Consider the following 16,455-nt stretch of genomic DNA (forward strand, 5'->3'; position numbering starts at 1 on the left):
TAATTATCCTCTCTGATCAACGGTGACTGTGTGGTTGGCAAATTCATTCAAGACCTGAAATCACCAGGACTACAAGAAGAGCTATATCTAATTAGAGAGGGTCAAAGGAAACCAGAACAGGTGTTCATTAACATAGCATGTTGGGAACAAGACTTCAAAGGGAAAAGTCAAAAGAAATTACAAAAAGGAAGAGCATCAGATAAACCTAAGGAAGTTCCACAGCCCAGCCTAGAAGACTCATTATTTTTCAAGGTTTATTCAGATGCTTTGGAGTTTTTCATGGAACTCCAAAATATGGAAAGGAGGCTAGAGTTGAGGAAGCAAACATTTCTTTATGATTCACTGATCTTGCCCCTAAGTTTCAGGAATCTGTTGAATGACTGGCTTTGATGTACCTTCATGTTGCATGAGCTGAAACATTTTGAGTTTCTATGCTTCTAAAGGTTTTCTGTGTGGATCTATATTACAAAGTAAAGGAGATACTGTAACTTTTCCATCTATCAATGAACACAAGTCCTGGGGATCTGGTTATCAGTGGTGATCAGAATAAAAGGGCTGATTGTTGGATACCACAGAGACAGAAATGTTGAAGAATGTATCATCCAAGTGCTTATGAATTTAAAATAGAACATAAACAGAGCAAAAATGGGACTGAATATGTTAAGTAAAACAAAGATGCCCACTAGAAGCAAGATAGCTTGGGTGGCTCTGGTTTCAGGGGATACTTTTGTGGACAGGCTATTACTATGAAGATGATTTACAAGTTTCTTGTGTCTGTATAGGATTAAGACCATATAGGCACTAGAAAAGGTCATGAGACACACAAACCAAGCATCATAAACACAGATTATGATTAAAAATTTAACATTATTTTCATTATTCAAATCTACAGATTTATACCCATTGCTGCAACCATATTTACTATCTGTTATGTTCTTTGCACTACTATGGTATTGAAATGATATGACATACAATAGTAGATTGAAGATCCAGCAAAGAAGAAGGCATGGAATGATGGACTTTGGTATTCTCATTTTGAGATGTGCCCATATGGAGTTGTTGGGACTAATAGTGATGGCCTGGAAAAGACTCAAGAGGCAGGTGCTACACAAGGACAGGCTCCGTGTTAGTGACTGGATATATGTTATGATTTTAATCCCAGTCTCATCCAGGAAACATTTGACCCTCCAAAGCCTTGTCGTAGTAGGTATTCCTCTAAAGAGAAGCACTGTGGCATTGGAAAAGGCCAAATGGATGATAATTAGGTTTTTAGGTCTTGTTCTCTGGGCATTGAGGAAATTGAAGCTGTTTAGGAAGAGGAGGATAGAGTTTCCAAGGAATCCAACTACAGTTGGTAGCAGGTATACTATTCCAAGGATTTCATCAAAAGTCATCATTCTTTAGCTTGTGAAGATGATTTGCTGTCAAATTCTCTGTGAACTATGGAAAGACACATGAAATTATACCTCTTACACTCTTAGATTTACACATTGAAATTCCATGACCTTCTGATCTCCCATGTGAGGAGCAATAATGTTTCTGAGACAGTTGTTAGCGACTTACTATTGAACTTCAAAATTCCCTTCTTAGATGAAAATCTTTTCTCATTCCATCTTTCCATAGGCCTGGAACCATCCAGGCTGCAAGGTGTCACAAAAGGCAAGGTTTTGACCCTAGTATCAGGAAGACCTGTGTTCAAATGCAGGCTCAGATCCCAGCCATCTGTGTGAATACGGGTTACTTTGTGAAGCATGTTTGCCTAGGTGTCCTTATCTACAAAATAAGCTGGGGAAGAAAATGGCAAACAACTCAATTCCTTTTCGAAGAAAACCCCAAGTGGGTTCAGAAAGAATTAGACATGACTAATCAACAAAACAAAAACAAGGAGACCGCTGAGCCTATTCTGCCTCATAGTGACTTTCAATCCTACCATCTTCCTTTTGCTTCTCTGCCCTTCATCATTGCAACTGCTAAACTCTTTAAAAAAAAACATGTAAATAACCTTATTCATTTTGGTAGACTCTACTTGATCATCTCCCTTTGCATCCCTTGCTCATTTGTCCCTCAGTGACTCCTAAAATCTTCATTTATTGCCCTACTCCATGTGCCTCTGATTGGCTCTACAAGAAATCAGGAAACTTCCCTGAATACATTTCCTATAAAATTGCACCATTCAAACTCACTTGAAATCCACATTACAAGGTCAATTTTCTACTCCTCACCACTCCAGCTGGTATCTCTCACTCTCTCTAGCTACTTTCAGCATCCTTCACATCTCTTCTTATGTGTCCCATAGCACCAAATTGACCCACCTTCTCAGGTGAGGATCTAGCTTCATAACTCACTGAATGAATAAGTGAGGTCACTCAAGGAAAGTTCTCACTTCTCCCCTTCTGCTCATTTCATGTCATTCTGATTTCTTCCCACACTTTCTCCCTTTTCATTGTAAATACAGAAATATCTCTTATGAGAAGTCCTTGACCCTATCTCCTCAAGTCAGCTTCCACTTGACAATCTCCACCCTTCTTTATCCTCCTACACTTTTTGTCTCCTAGCTCATTCCTTGCTGTCTGTAAACGTTCTGTCTTTCCCTTCCCTATAACACCCTTATTTGCAAACTTTTTCTAGTCTCTCCCTTCCTTATAACTCCCTTATTTGATGTTGCCCTCCTCATTAGATATCACTGTATATCTTTTTATGAAATTATTTAGTGAATTTTATTGATGTTTTGTTTTTCATTGCCAAAATTCACCAGTATCTCTCTCCTGCCACAGAACAATCTTCATAAGGTACAATATGTTTACAGAATAAAAGAGAAACAAAAGTATAAAACCTAAATAATGCTGATGGGGTACAGGCCCAAACTGAGACCTTTAACCCTCACCCAAAAAGAATTTGTGTCCTATTTGTTTATGGTTCCTGGAAAGCTACCTCTTGGACTTTCCCCTAACTCTCCTTGAATTTTTCCTGTTGGTGCAGTCTCTGATATTCACCTGAGGCAGTGACCTATTCTAGTCAACTGACTTTCATTGTGTCCTGTGCCCAATCTCCTAAGTCTCTGTTACCCTTAACCTAGCTTACCCCTTCATTGTTCGTTATCATCAGATCACCTCTGGCTACTTCTCACCTTTCATTGTATCTAGACCCCATTCTTACTTGGCCACATGGTCCAGATCCCTGGCATTTGTCTATGGCACCAGGTCCTTCTCCGTTACCTCCCAGTCATCCCAAACTACTTGGCCACTGCTGTATTTCTCCAACAGTCTTTCTGTGTTAAGGTTCATCTTGCCTCCTTTAAGGGGCTCAAATTATTTAAGAGTCCAGATAATGGCTTCGATTCCTTAAGAGTCTGGCCAATATGGTGAATTTTAAGAATCATGCCCACCGTGACTGGTGTTTTCATAAAGCTTATATTTGGCTAAAAGAAGACTCGGGTCGAATTCATTTGGCAGGATCTATGTGGCTGTTTTAGGGTCCTGGAACCCTTAAATCTCAACAACATGAAAAAGTTTGATAGATGTAAGAACACACTTATGAAACTTCCATTTCTGTAAAATGTGAGGTATTTTGTCATGCCTCTTTTTTTAGTGTATGCTTGGCTTTTAAAATTTCTCAATAGCTATTGTTTTATCCTTCCTCTTGCAAGCTAAAGTGTTATCATTGTGTATGTTTTATTTTGGTTCTGCTTATTTCGTTCCTACTAAAGCATGTATACATATATGGCTATCTGTATCTATTCACACTTAGGCATATATACACATATATGTGTACATATATGTGTGTACACATATGTTAGCATACACAAACACGTGTATATGTATATATGGAAATCCATTTGTATATGTATCTATATGTGATATATATGTACACATATATATGTACACACATGTATATACATATGTGTATATATATATATATATATCCTATATATCACCTTCGGCAAATGGTTCTTATTATCACAGAACATGCTAATAATTGTCTCTAATTACTGAATGCTAGCAGTTTACATTCTGCCTCCCAAACCCCATAGCAAACACCGAGGTGTCATATACAACACCCAACAGCTCAGTGTATTCTGACTGGAGCAACAACTGAAACAATAAAATAATGATTTTTTTAAAAACTGGAAGAAAGTGAAGCAAAATATTCATCCTAGTTGTGTAGGTGATTATTATTAGCACTAGTATTATTATTTTTATTACTGCTTCTACTTCTACCACTATGACATGTAAATATAATCAACTTTGTAAAAAGTTCCAAAACATATACCAGTTGATTTACTGTTTCTTTAATTGTGTAGAGGACATTATTTGTGCAAAGCAGAAGCCTTTAATGAATGAGGATTTTTTAAAAACATTAGCAAAAACCACCCATGAACATAGGACATATTCTTCCATAAGGATGAAAACTATATATCGAGACTGTGAGAATGCATAAGACTAAATTGATGGTTATATGCATGGGAAATTCATGTAGCAATTCAAGTGACATCACTCTGATCTCAATAAGTTTTACTACTTGCTGAGTAGGAGGACATCTATGGTGAACTCACGGTTCTGCTGGAATGAAGCCACCTGACAAGTGCTTGGCAAACTGTCTTTGTTAGCACTTTCCTCTCTCAGTTGTGTGGTCTCAACTTTCCTTGAGGACAGATCTTACTATGTCACAGTCTCTGTCACGAAAAAATATTAGCTCCCCTTTCTTCTTTCTCTTCTTAAAATCCTTGACGTCATCCTTTACTCTCTTCTTTTCTCCAATCTTAGACAAATAAATGTCTTTTCTCTTACCAGGCCTGTCACTCTAAATGCATATTTGATCAATTTCCCACATCTTCCCTTAAGCTATTGTCCTCTATCTCTTTTTTTCCTTCTCACCCCAACTTAGAGGAAAAAAAGCTGTCTGCTTCATGACCAATTACCTCAGCTTCCTCTAAACCCTTTGAAATACAGCTTTTGATATGATTCAATTGAAACTGTTCCCTCCAAAGTTCTATGTGACCTCTTAAATGCCCAATCTCTTGTTCTTTTCATCCAGTTTATTGCATTTCAATTGGAAATTCTCTACTTTTTCTCTCACTCTTTCCGTCTTTGTCTCTCTCTTTCTTTGTCTCTCTGTATCTCTATATCTCCATTTCTCTGTCTCTGTCTGTTTTTGTCTGCTTCCATTGCTCTGTCTCTGTTTCTCTCTCACCTGTACTCTTTCTTAATTCTTGTCTTTATACTTTACTAGTAAAAAGAGAAAATCTTTATAGGCCTTATGTCATATGATTCTGGTTTCTAAAGTATAGGTATAAATGATATCCACAGATGTGAGTAGGAATTTTTCTCTGATAGGTAAGTCATCAAAGCATATATGATCATGAAACTTTCAAGAGGTATTCAAGTTGTCCACAAGCATAACAAAGAATATTATAAGAACCACAATAACCATTAGTCATCAATAAAAATTCTTTATAGTAAGAGAAATTCCTTTTGACCTTACTCTGAGATTCGATGTCACTATGTTCTGATAGACAATGATTATAAAAAATCAAGATGGTTAATGTTAGAGTGTTTTTGGGAAGATCACTAATACATTTTTGATTAAGTTACCAAATTGCCCCAACTATATAGTAATACTAGTTATAATTATATTAGAAATATCACCAATATGTACCAATGCTTGGTCCTAATGGTACAACAAATAGATTATGTGAGAGAAGGAAAAAAAATGGTCTCTATATATGACAGATGACTCCTTGATCTGTATCCAAAAGAAATTTAATAAAGGTGAAAAACACCTTGTAACAACAACAATGTGGCTAGCAGCTGCTACTGAGGTGTATTTCCCAACAAGTCCAGCAACAAAAGCTGCCAGCACAGGTTGTTTTATCTGCTTTTCTAAGGAAAGCAACTTTAAAGGGTTAACAATCTTAGTTTAATTAAACATACATATATCATTCACTTAGTTCAGGGGGGAAAGCCAGCACCCTGAACTCCAGAGCAAATACAAATTACAAACAGAGACAATATAAACAAACCAAATCACAATAGTTAGTTACCAGAGAAGAATCAATAGGTCTGGGTTAGCCAACCGGGTTGGGGCAGTTACCATTATAACTTGCCCAGAGTCTTAACATTCCTTCCATGAGTGAGCCCCAGAAGTCAAACAACAATCTCAGATTTTATATACCCTGGTCAGGGTCAAAGAGCATCACAACATGAGACTCAAACCCATGTCAACTGAAAGCTTCTGGCCTCACAAATATGCTACTCAAACCTACATAAACTAGGCTTTCCATTGAGATAAGCAGGTCATCAAAGACTCCTGATTTAATCTAAAAGAAAACAAAGAGTAGACTCATCAAAGGCACTTGATTAAGTGCTTCAAAAGAGAAAAGAGAAAAAAAGGTCCCACCTTAATTACCAATACAGACCTTTATGTACAAAAGTATTCATACAACTCTTTTTCCAAGCTGACCTAGGAAATATTTCACACAGACACCCAAAGATTTGTTGAAGTAGGGATTCTACTGAAAAGATGCAATGTGACATTGGAAAAGGCCAAATTGATGATAATTAAGTTTATTGGTCTTTGACCAGACATGAAATGAGAGCTGCATAGGAATAGGAGAATACAATTCCCTAAGATTCCAACTCCAGTCAGTTGATAGTATGCTATTCCCAACATTTCATTTTCAGAAACCGTTCCTTAGGTGTCTTGGGAAGATAATTTGCTGTCAAATCCAATATAACCTATGGAGAAACACAGAGGATTATGATAGTTATATACTTTGGGTTTCCCATTGTGGGGACCAATAATGTGTCTGTAAGTGGGAGAGTATGCTTCTACAACATAGTGGACATCTTCTAGTGTTGTAACATTTTTTAGTCTGCTACAAATTTTATCAAATGCCTATGACTAATATAATTGTATGTTCTTTGACTAAACTTATCTCCAGGACATTTTCCTTGCCACCAGTGACTGTCCTCCTGTAATTTGCTCACTGAAATTACTTCCAATCACACATTATCACTAAAGTGGTGGAAATACTTGTTATGGAAACTTATGTTTTACATTTTTGATAGTGAGGCCTTATGTTACCTGGGGATTCCTTGCTTTGGTGAGGTCCCCTAATTAGCTCCTTTTACATATCTCATACTATTAGTTAGGTTTCCTGGCTTAAGTCTCTCCCCACTCTAGTCCATCCTCCACTAATTTGTCAAGCAGATCTTCCTGAAGGGATGGTCTAATCATGTCAACACGCCCTTTATTTAAATTATAATTCCACCCAATTTCATTCAGAATCAAATATAAAATGTACTGTTTGGACACAAAGCCCTGCATAACCTGCCCCTTTCCTATATTTCCAGTCTTCTTGAACCATACTCCCCACCGTATACACTGTGATCTGGGGAAACTGGCCTTCTTGCTGTTCCTTGAACAAGATGCTGAATCTCTGGAATGCATAGATTTTCATTTGCTTCCCCTAGTGCCTGGCTGTTTTCAGTCTCCACCTCTGCCTCCTGACTCGACTGGCTTCCTAAAGGTCTCAGCTAAAATCCTTTCTTCTATAAGAAGCATTTCCCTATCCCCACTAATGTTAGCATCTTCCCTCAGCTGATATTACCAATTCCTGTAGCAGATAAGTACTCTCTCCCCGATTGTTTGCAGGTACTCCACTCTCACCCCTCATTATATCGTGAGCTTCTCAGAGAGTAGGTACCGTCTTTTGCCTTTCTTTTGATCCCTGTTTCTTAGTGTATTTCCTGACACATGTGGCTATTTAAGAAACACTTTTTGAATGACCATTCCATCTCAGACTGGGGGCCTCTGCAGGACTATTTTTTTTCTTTCATGGATGTCTAATTGAAGTTTTTATTTTCCCTCTGATTCTTTAAGCACTGACATGTTAGTAAAATCACATTATACTGCTTGTTCCTCTTAGAGAAAACAGTAACAAATAAAACCTCTGTTTCTAACTTGAGAGACAGGGAATTATAAAAAATCTGAGTTTTTTAGAAATTGATTTAAAAATAAATTTAACCATAGCGTAGCAATATTAACAAAAAAATGTAGTTATTTTCTGAGAGTCTCAGCTATCATTCCTGCTAGCCAATCCATTCTACCTGGCCAGCTTTTCTACTCTTTGCTTATGGAATATGGAGCAGACCCTAAAAAAACTTAAATATCTGCAGCTATGGTAATATGAATTTCTATGTGTTAGCCATGGGCAGAACTTCAGAATCTTTGCTATCTGAATTGAGAGACCAAGGTATTACATTTAGAGTGGAAATAAAACTTTGAGCTTAATTGTTCCAAATCATTACTATACTTTTTTTTATAATGATGAAACTGGGACTTAAAAAAGGAATGGGATTTGTCCAAAGTAACCAGTAAGTAGTACACCCAGAATCTGAATGTTGTAACTCCAAAGTAATTATTCTTTCCATCTCAGTATCATGCTGCTTGGACAGACATTGTTATTACAGGATTCCAGAGAACCCTTTTACCCCCATATAAATAACTTTTGTTAATGTAGGAAGCCACTACATTATATTTATATGTGTTATTAAAACACAGATGGGAGCCTGGAATGGGAGAAAAGTAATGAGGGATGGTGATATATAAAAGGCAGAAATCAAAACTGAGAGACTATATTCAGTGACCTCCCAGTTTGCATGTCAGTATTGTATTCTGAAATGGCAGGCTCTGCATTACTGAACATGGATAAGGAGCATACACTCTCCTTCAGGGGTATTCGGATCATTCTTCTGTTCCCTCAAGAACTCTCAGCCTCTTGCTCACATTCTCTCAGAGAACAGAGGCCAGTGTTGGGACACATTGAGGTCAGGTGATGGAATAAGATGGGAAGAAAGTGAGAGCAGAAGCCAGGGGTCTTTACAACTCTGAACATGCTATGCTGGTCACAAGATAAAAGGTAATTTATCTGCCAAGTAACAGAGCTTGGCTTAGATGACAGAAATCCTATACCTTACCTGGGATCAGACTTAGTAATAATATCCTGTTCCCATCTTCTCTTCAGAATGTAACTGACTTAGTCCTTGCATGTATATGCCTGAGGATGCAATTTGTGCAAAGTGTCTTAGGGTCAGACTCTCATGTCAACTGATTTCCTTCCCCCTGACCTTCTCTCCACTCCTCTTACGTGTAACCCAGTGTAGAAAGAGAGGAGAAGTTTCTAGCTAGCCCTGGGGCAGGTACAATTTAAGTTCTAGATGTCAGGTGAGGCCTCATTTCTTTTTATTATGATTTTGTGGGATTTATCCCTAGGCCACTCCCAAGAGAAACAGGAACAGTGGTTTCCTTTCTCCTAAATCACTCAGTCTCTCACACTTGTAATCCCCTCCCTCATCACCCTCTCCTAGATCTCTTGTTTCTTTCAAGTCTTAGCTAAAGCCCCACCTTCTGGAATAAGCCTTTCCAAGATATCCATAATCTAAATGCCTTCTCTATAATAATAGGTACAAGTCACCCAATTGTTCCTTTGTACATATTTGTTTGCATGTTTTCTAACCCATTAAACTTTGAATTTCTTGAGAATAGGGATTGCTTTTTGCCTTTCTCTTTTTCCTTATGCTTAGCAAAGGAACTGGTACATAAATATGTGCCTATATTGCTTTTTGACTGACTGACTCATTCATTAATATCCAGTAAGTCCTTGTGTTAGGCTCCAGATATTAAATTTATGGACCCTCTCCATTTCTACCCATCTGTCTCTGATTTTATGGTGTTGTCACTTACCAGGCTGATCTCTTTCAACAAAACAGAATGGCTGCAATCAGTGTTTGAGCAGGTATATATGTATGTATGTCTGAGTATCCTTGTCCTATATATAGGGGAGGGTCAGGGTTGTAGTTACAGTGACTGTCATAATTGAGCACATTTCTTCCCCCAGGGCTGTAATTATCATGTCACCTGTACAGAAATAACACTGTTTGCTTATGGTATCTGGGACTTGTCTAAGCGAAAGTTGACTTTTATTCCAGGTGTTTGTCTCTTAATAATCACTACTGATTAGAATCTCTATTGAAGCATCAATGAGCAGGTGGGGAGAAATTTTCTTGTGTAGCTGAGGGTATAGAACAAATGAGGGCCTGTTTAGTGACTTTCAGGAAGAGACAATATGGACACTTAACCTTGTATATTGGACTTCTAGCTGAGGTGCTCCCTTGATTCTAGCTCACTCTCCCTTGTCCCATTGATACAATTGGGTCTGCTTGTTATGCTTCTCCCTGTGGTCTTCCTATTTTGCATACTATCTAATGGAGAAGATACTGAAGGCCAAGTTCAGCTCTAGGACAAACAGCAGAGTATTCCACATTAGGAACTCATGATCAGCTCTGTTCAAGACTGTCTCACCTTTCATCTTCTGCAGAAAAATGGGACCAAGAAGTGAGACAAAAGTCATGAAAGACTGCGTAGGTTGGAGGGATTGGTCCTGTTCATAATCTTCCTTTTCCCAACCCCTTTCCATATAATAGGAGACTTCAATCTATATATTTATGTTCCTTCAAGCTGCCTTACTTCCCAGCTCCTGAATCTCTTCAATTGCTATGGCCTACTCTTCTATTCCTCCTCTCCAAGGGATGGGCCTCTCCTTGATTTTGCTATCACACGAGTACTCCACTTCCGTGATCAAGAAGAGTAATGGTGATCTAACCTCTTCACATTTTGTTTCACTATGACCCTTATTCATCCTCAAATAAGCAGTTTGTCATTTATTAAGCTGCTACTATGTTCCAGGCATTGGGCTTGCATATGGTGATAGTGACAAAAAAGAAAAAACAATTTTTCTCATGTGAGGGACTTTACATTCTATTGGTGGACGGAGACATAATCAATGTGTCCATATATAAATGTATAGAAACAATTGTGTATGCCAACTAAAACAAGACAAATCTGTTGTAGGTAGTTTGGAGAACTGCCCATAGTGGCATAGGGCAAGGTCTCTTTTAGAAGGTTGCACTTGAGCTGTGTTTTTAGTCAATTAGTTGGAATATTTTTTTTTTCAGCCCAGAATTTAGATCCAAGAAGAATTAATTTAAAAAAAAAACTGTCAGATGTTCACCAGTTGTTTTACCTTGGAGAAGTCACATAACCTCTCTCAATATCAGCTTCCTCATTCAAAAATGGAAGTAAAAGTAGGTTACTATGAAGATGAAATGGGATAACTGTTGTACAGTGGTTGGTAAACATCAAAGGGATTTATAAATGTCAGGTGTTTTTTCTAATGTAAATACTACTAATAAATGTAACAATAAAGGAAATGATAGATTTGATGAAGCAGAGGTGATGAGGGCTTGCATTCTAGACACATATATATTTCTCCGATATTCTTCTAGGGAACTATAAGTTTTCACTTCTTCCAAGTTGGTATGATCGAAGGTTGGCCAAGCCTTTCTTACTGACCTTTAAGTTGTCTTTGGCATTTGTGGGTTGAGAAATTTGGAAACTGCCACAGCTGCCAGTGATTCAGTCCCCTGAGTCCTGCTCTGTCTTTCCTGGGGCAGGGTCTGTACTGTCATGGCCTGCCCTGGGCTGTGCTCCTCTCTCAGCCTGGTGCACCAAACCTTTCCTGTCAACCATATGGGTTGTCTTGGGCTGGAAATTTGCTTCACTCTGTCTTTTGGGGGGATCTGCTGCTGTAGAATTTTTGTAGAGTCATTTTTACAGATATTTGGAGGAGTTTGGGGGGAAGCTCAGGTGAGTCCCTGCCATTACCCCACAGTCTTGGCTCTCCTCCCCACTGCATTCCTCTTTGATAAAAATCTTTATAGCCTATCCATCCAGGTACTAGAAAGACACATGAACAGTGAATACTTTGTTTTTAAAATGAGGTTCCCAGATTTGAGCATAATACTTTAACATGATGTGACCACAGCTGAACATAGTCAGAGCATATGTATCTACTAGTAGATACATACTATCTATGTGACCATAGTCAAGTGACTTAATCACTGTCTGCCTCAGTTTCTTCAACTGTAAAATGGATACAATTATAGCACTTCCTACCGTCATTAGCAGGATAAGATGAGATAATTTTTTTATTATTATTTTCAGTTCAGAATTCTTTTCCTCCCTCCAACCTCCTCCTCACCCATTGTGAAGACAAGAAATATGATTTTCATTATATATAAAGAGTCATGCAATAAATATTTCTACATTAACCATGTTTTAAAAAAAAGATAAGAAAGGAAACAGAAAAATATATTTAATCTGCCCTCAGAGTTTATCAGTTTACTCTTTGGAGGGTGGATAGCATTTTTCATCCTGCCTCCTTTGGATTGTTATGAATCATTGTATTGATCACAATAACTAAGGAATTTACAGTTGATCATTGTTCAAATATTGCTATTTCTGCATATAATGATCTTTTGGTTCTATTTACTTCACTTTGTATCACTTCATATAAGGTTTTTCTGAAACCATACTGCTTTTCATTTCTAATAGCAAAAGGTATTCCATCACAACTACACACCAAAACTTGTTCAGTCATTCCCCAACTGATGAGTATCCCCTCAGGTTCCAATTATTTGCCACAACAAAAAGAACTGCCATACACCTTTTGAAAATATTAATATTTTTCTTTTATTTTGATGTCTTCAGGATATTGACTTAGTTATGGTATTTATAGGTCAGGGTAGGAACAGTTCTTTGGTCCCTTCATCATAGTTCCAAATTATTCCTTAAGATATTTGGGCCAGTTGACAACTCCACCAAGAGTGCATTAGTATACCTGTTTTGTACTTCTCCTCCTGTGTGTATCATTTTCTTTTCCATGTTAGCCAATCTAATGAGTTTGAGGTAGTACCAAAGAGATGTTTTAATTTGGCTTTTTTATTTATTAATAATTTAGGGGATTTATTTCTTCTGAAAATTTCCTGTTCATATTTGTCGATCATTTATCAATTACAATGGCTTTCTAAATTTAATTATATCTGTAAGGCAATTTGCACCCCTAGAGTTCAGTGTTTATGCTGGTTATTGTGCTCAAGGAAGTCCAGCTCTCTTATTTCAATATTAGAGTATATTAATTTCTGGGATGGTCCTATCAGAATATTAGGAGACCTCCCTGTTTCCAGAGCTAAGGTCCAGCAAACAAGCTGTTCCCTGAGCTTCGCATAGCAACAGTCCTTTGTGCTCACACTGTGACAAAATATTGCTTTGACCAGTACCAGGTATTTTCTGAGCTTGGACAAGCACTGGACAAACCTCAGACAAATTCTGATCCTGAGGACCTGCTATGAATCAAACTTGTCACATTTTTGCTGCTAATTCTCATTGTCAGGGCTACAGTTCGCTGTGTAGCCAGTAGTACAAGTATTTAGATCTGCCTACACCAAAGCAGCTCCTTCACTAGGGTTGGGCCCTGGCACGTGTATCTAGATTGCCTCTTTGCTTGTAAGCTGTTTCCCTCACTTTGAAATCAAACTTCTGTCTGAATCTTGATTGTCCTGTTTCTAGCCTCCTCTGTTTGCCTCTGGACATCCACAGGTGAGAGGCCAATTTCATCCAATTGACAGTCCTAATGATCTAAGTTTGATTTGCAAAACAAAAACATCCCCAAGTCTAAGGATTTTTAGAATTGCTGAAGCTCTCTGCTAAGAGAACTGCTTATAACTTTTAGTGGGACATTTGAGAGGCCGTTGGGAACCATGCAATGTGCTTTTCATCATTGCTTTTTTGTTCAGGTCTATAGAAGATTATATGCCTGGGTACTGCTTAATATTCCCCTAAAGCTCAGAGACCATTCCAGACCATCTCCAGAAATGATGATATGGAGAGATGCACCAGATGAATTGTAACTCCTTGTCTTAGGTGGGCTTGCACAGCTTCAACTATTCAAAATGCTTAAAAGTATTGATAGCTTGGCTGCTACTCAGCAACTGTGCAATAAAACACTTTTCTGCAACTTCCAGTGAGAGATCCTTGAACAATTGGCTCCAGTAGGGCACAGGAAGGCTTTCCTCACTTCGGTGAAAAAAAATGATGATTCCTTCAAAATGCCATTTAGAGCACATGTACGTGTCTCTGCAAAGTCTTTAGCTTTGTGTCTGTCTTTAAACACATGAGAACAAGCCTGATCTGGATATTCCTAGTATTGTGAGCTTGAGATGTTGTGAATTCTTGAAATCTTTATCCAGTGCTGAATGTCCATCTTCCTTTCCTCACACCTAGAAATGTAATGTAGCCTTCCAGGACACAGCATCTAATACAGGGACCATATCACTGAGATCCAGGACTCTGCTTGTAAAGAGGAGAGACAAGTTTGTAATTTCTGTTCTTCTCAACATTATAAATGTATTTTCTCCTTCAGAGAATGGTTAAATTTTCCTCCATTCCTTTTCCCTCCCTTCATCTATCCCACTCTCCTAAGTTTGCATTTCTTATCATGATGTGCATATGAAATGAGCTGGAAGACATTGATATTGGGGTAACTGAGTGTAATACAAATTTTTGTTCCGTGAACGTGACTGTAGCCTTCACAGCCAAAAGGTAAATATTTTGTCCCTCATGAATCCATTTACTCTTTCTTACCAGTGATTGTAAGAAATCTTCATGAATCTCCTCAAATATATCAGACAATCACATTCTCCTTCCTTCTCAGTCAAACATCTTGACTCATAAAAAGTGAGGCAGTTCATGTACAGTTTCTTTTCCCCAACTCTTTATCTCATGTCATTCATACTCTTTCCCCCATTTTCTCTTCCTTCACTCTAGTTGAATAGGTGGACCTTCTTTCTATCAAACCTAAAGACTCTGTTGGAATCCATGTGTATGTTTGTATGTGCACATGTGTGTATATACATATATGTGTGTATACCTACATATATCATCCATTTGTCACACATTTGTATGCATATATAAGCATATACACATACAGGTGTCTATATATTGTGTATATGTATGTATATATATATATATATATATATATATATATATATATATATATATATATATATATATATATATAACATGTAGGGAAGTTATTTTGTCCCCCCCCCCACATATAAAGGGTAATTTTGAGAATATAATGAGTCACTACTGTCTGACTGTAACATTTTCTTAACACAGCTGAGATGAATAATGATCCTAGCCTACGGGCAAAAGAAAGTCAAAGAGTGAGATTTAGGAGCAAGAAAAAAAAATCTCATAGATTCTCCAATCAGAGTGACATCTCAGTTTTTTCTCTTTGGGCAGCATTCTCTTATGGAAATCTCTGGTTTAAATGAGAGTGATAGGGGATACCCATTGTCACACCAGGGACATTTGCAGCAGATATCTCACATCTATGATACCCTGCACTCTGTGAGTCCAGAAGGTATTCATGGATCCCACTGGGAGCAGGTGGTGTGTTAGGATGGTATGAAGTTGATGGCAATGAGAATAGAACCCATGTGTTTTGGCTCCTATACACTTCCAAAGTCAGCAAGAAATTTAAGACCCTGAATTTGATGCTGCAAGTCATTAGACAGGAGGCAACTTCTCCTTGCTCTGAAAGAGGCTTAATGAGAGAACATCAATCCTATTCCTCAGTTGGCTAACACCAAAGAATTATAATTCCTTCCCCTCTTCTCATAAAATTATAAACCCCAAGCACCCAGCGTATGTGTTCTTGGTTTTCTTTTTACTTTGGTAGAATCTCAGGATCAGGATCCCATGACAACTGATTTGACCCTGGCATACTCCACAAACGCAGCCCAGAGCTGGATTCAGATAATGAGTGGTTGAGAGGTCATTAGCCTGGCCCTTGAAGTCAGTAAGATGTCCTTACCACTTGTCAGGGAAGAAGCATACCTTTTTCATTATTGTTATCAGGGTTTTAACCCTAGTCCTATCACAGAAAAACCCAAAGTACTGGTTTCTTTTTCCCTACATCATCCAATCACTCAATGAATTACTACCCATTTTACTATATGACTAAAGAGAGTGGGAAAGTAGAAATGCTACTTTTTCTTTGAGACTAATGGATAAAGGGCAGCAGTATGTGTGTGTGTGTGTGTGTGTGTGTATGTTTGCATGCAAAGAGGTTAGCTGTTAGAGACTTCAGCATTAGAAAGGGGACTTCCAAATGAATTCCAGAGCAGTGCCCTCTGTCAACTTTGCATTGACTACAAATTTGAGGATAATTCCATAAGAAATCTTCAAAGATCGGAATAGAAAAAAAGTTTAATGGGTAAACAAAAATGCCTGGAAACTCCAGTGGTTAATTGCTACATTACTGTGGAATTATTTACAATTTCTCTTTGTATCCAATCATCTGAGAAATTACAAAACTATTTGTATTATTGTTTGGTCCTTTTAGCTCCATCTTCTACACAAGAATACTAGCCTCAAATATATGACATACTTCACTAAATCAAGGTAAACTAAGTCCTCAGCATTTCTCTTATCTTCCAGTTTAGTAATCCTATTCCAATATGAAATAAGCTTACTCTAAAGCATCATGTC

General features: G+C 37.8%; 1 protein-coding gene across 1 annotated transcript; it reads right to left on the reverse strand.

The window, feature by feature from the left end:
• Positions 1–500: 500 nt before the first annotated feature.
• On the reverse strand, positions 501–1,397 carry LOC118852881 (vomeronasal type-1 receptor 1-like). The gene has a single exon (XM_036762590.1). It carries the CDS (start codon positions 1,395–1,397, stop codon positions 501–503), a length of 897 nt encoding a protein of 298 aa, XP_036618485.1.
• Positions 1,398–16,455: the final 15,058 nt, after the last annotated feature.

This window comes from Trichosurus vulpecula, chromosome 6, assembly GCF_011100635.1.
Source record: "Trichosurus vulpecula isolate mTriVul1 chromosome 6, mTriVul1.pri, whole genome shotgun sequence".
Classification (NCBI taxonomy): Eukaryota; Metazoa; Chordata; class Mammalia; order Diprotodontia; family Phalangeridae; genus Trichosurus; species Trichosurus vulpecula.

Bases quoted from the DNA above. Each gene is read 5' to 3' on its own strand.
- LOC118852881 (XM_036762590.1), bottom strand. From the start codon at position 1,397: ATGATGACTTTTGATGAAATCCTTGGAATAGTATACCTGCTACCAACT.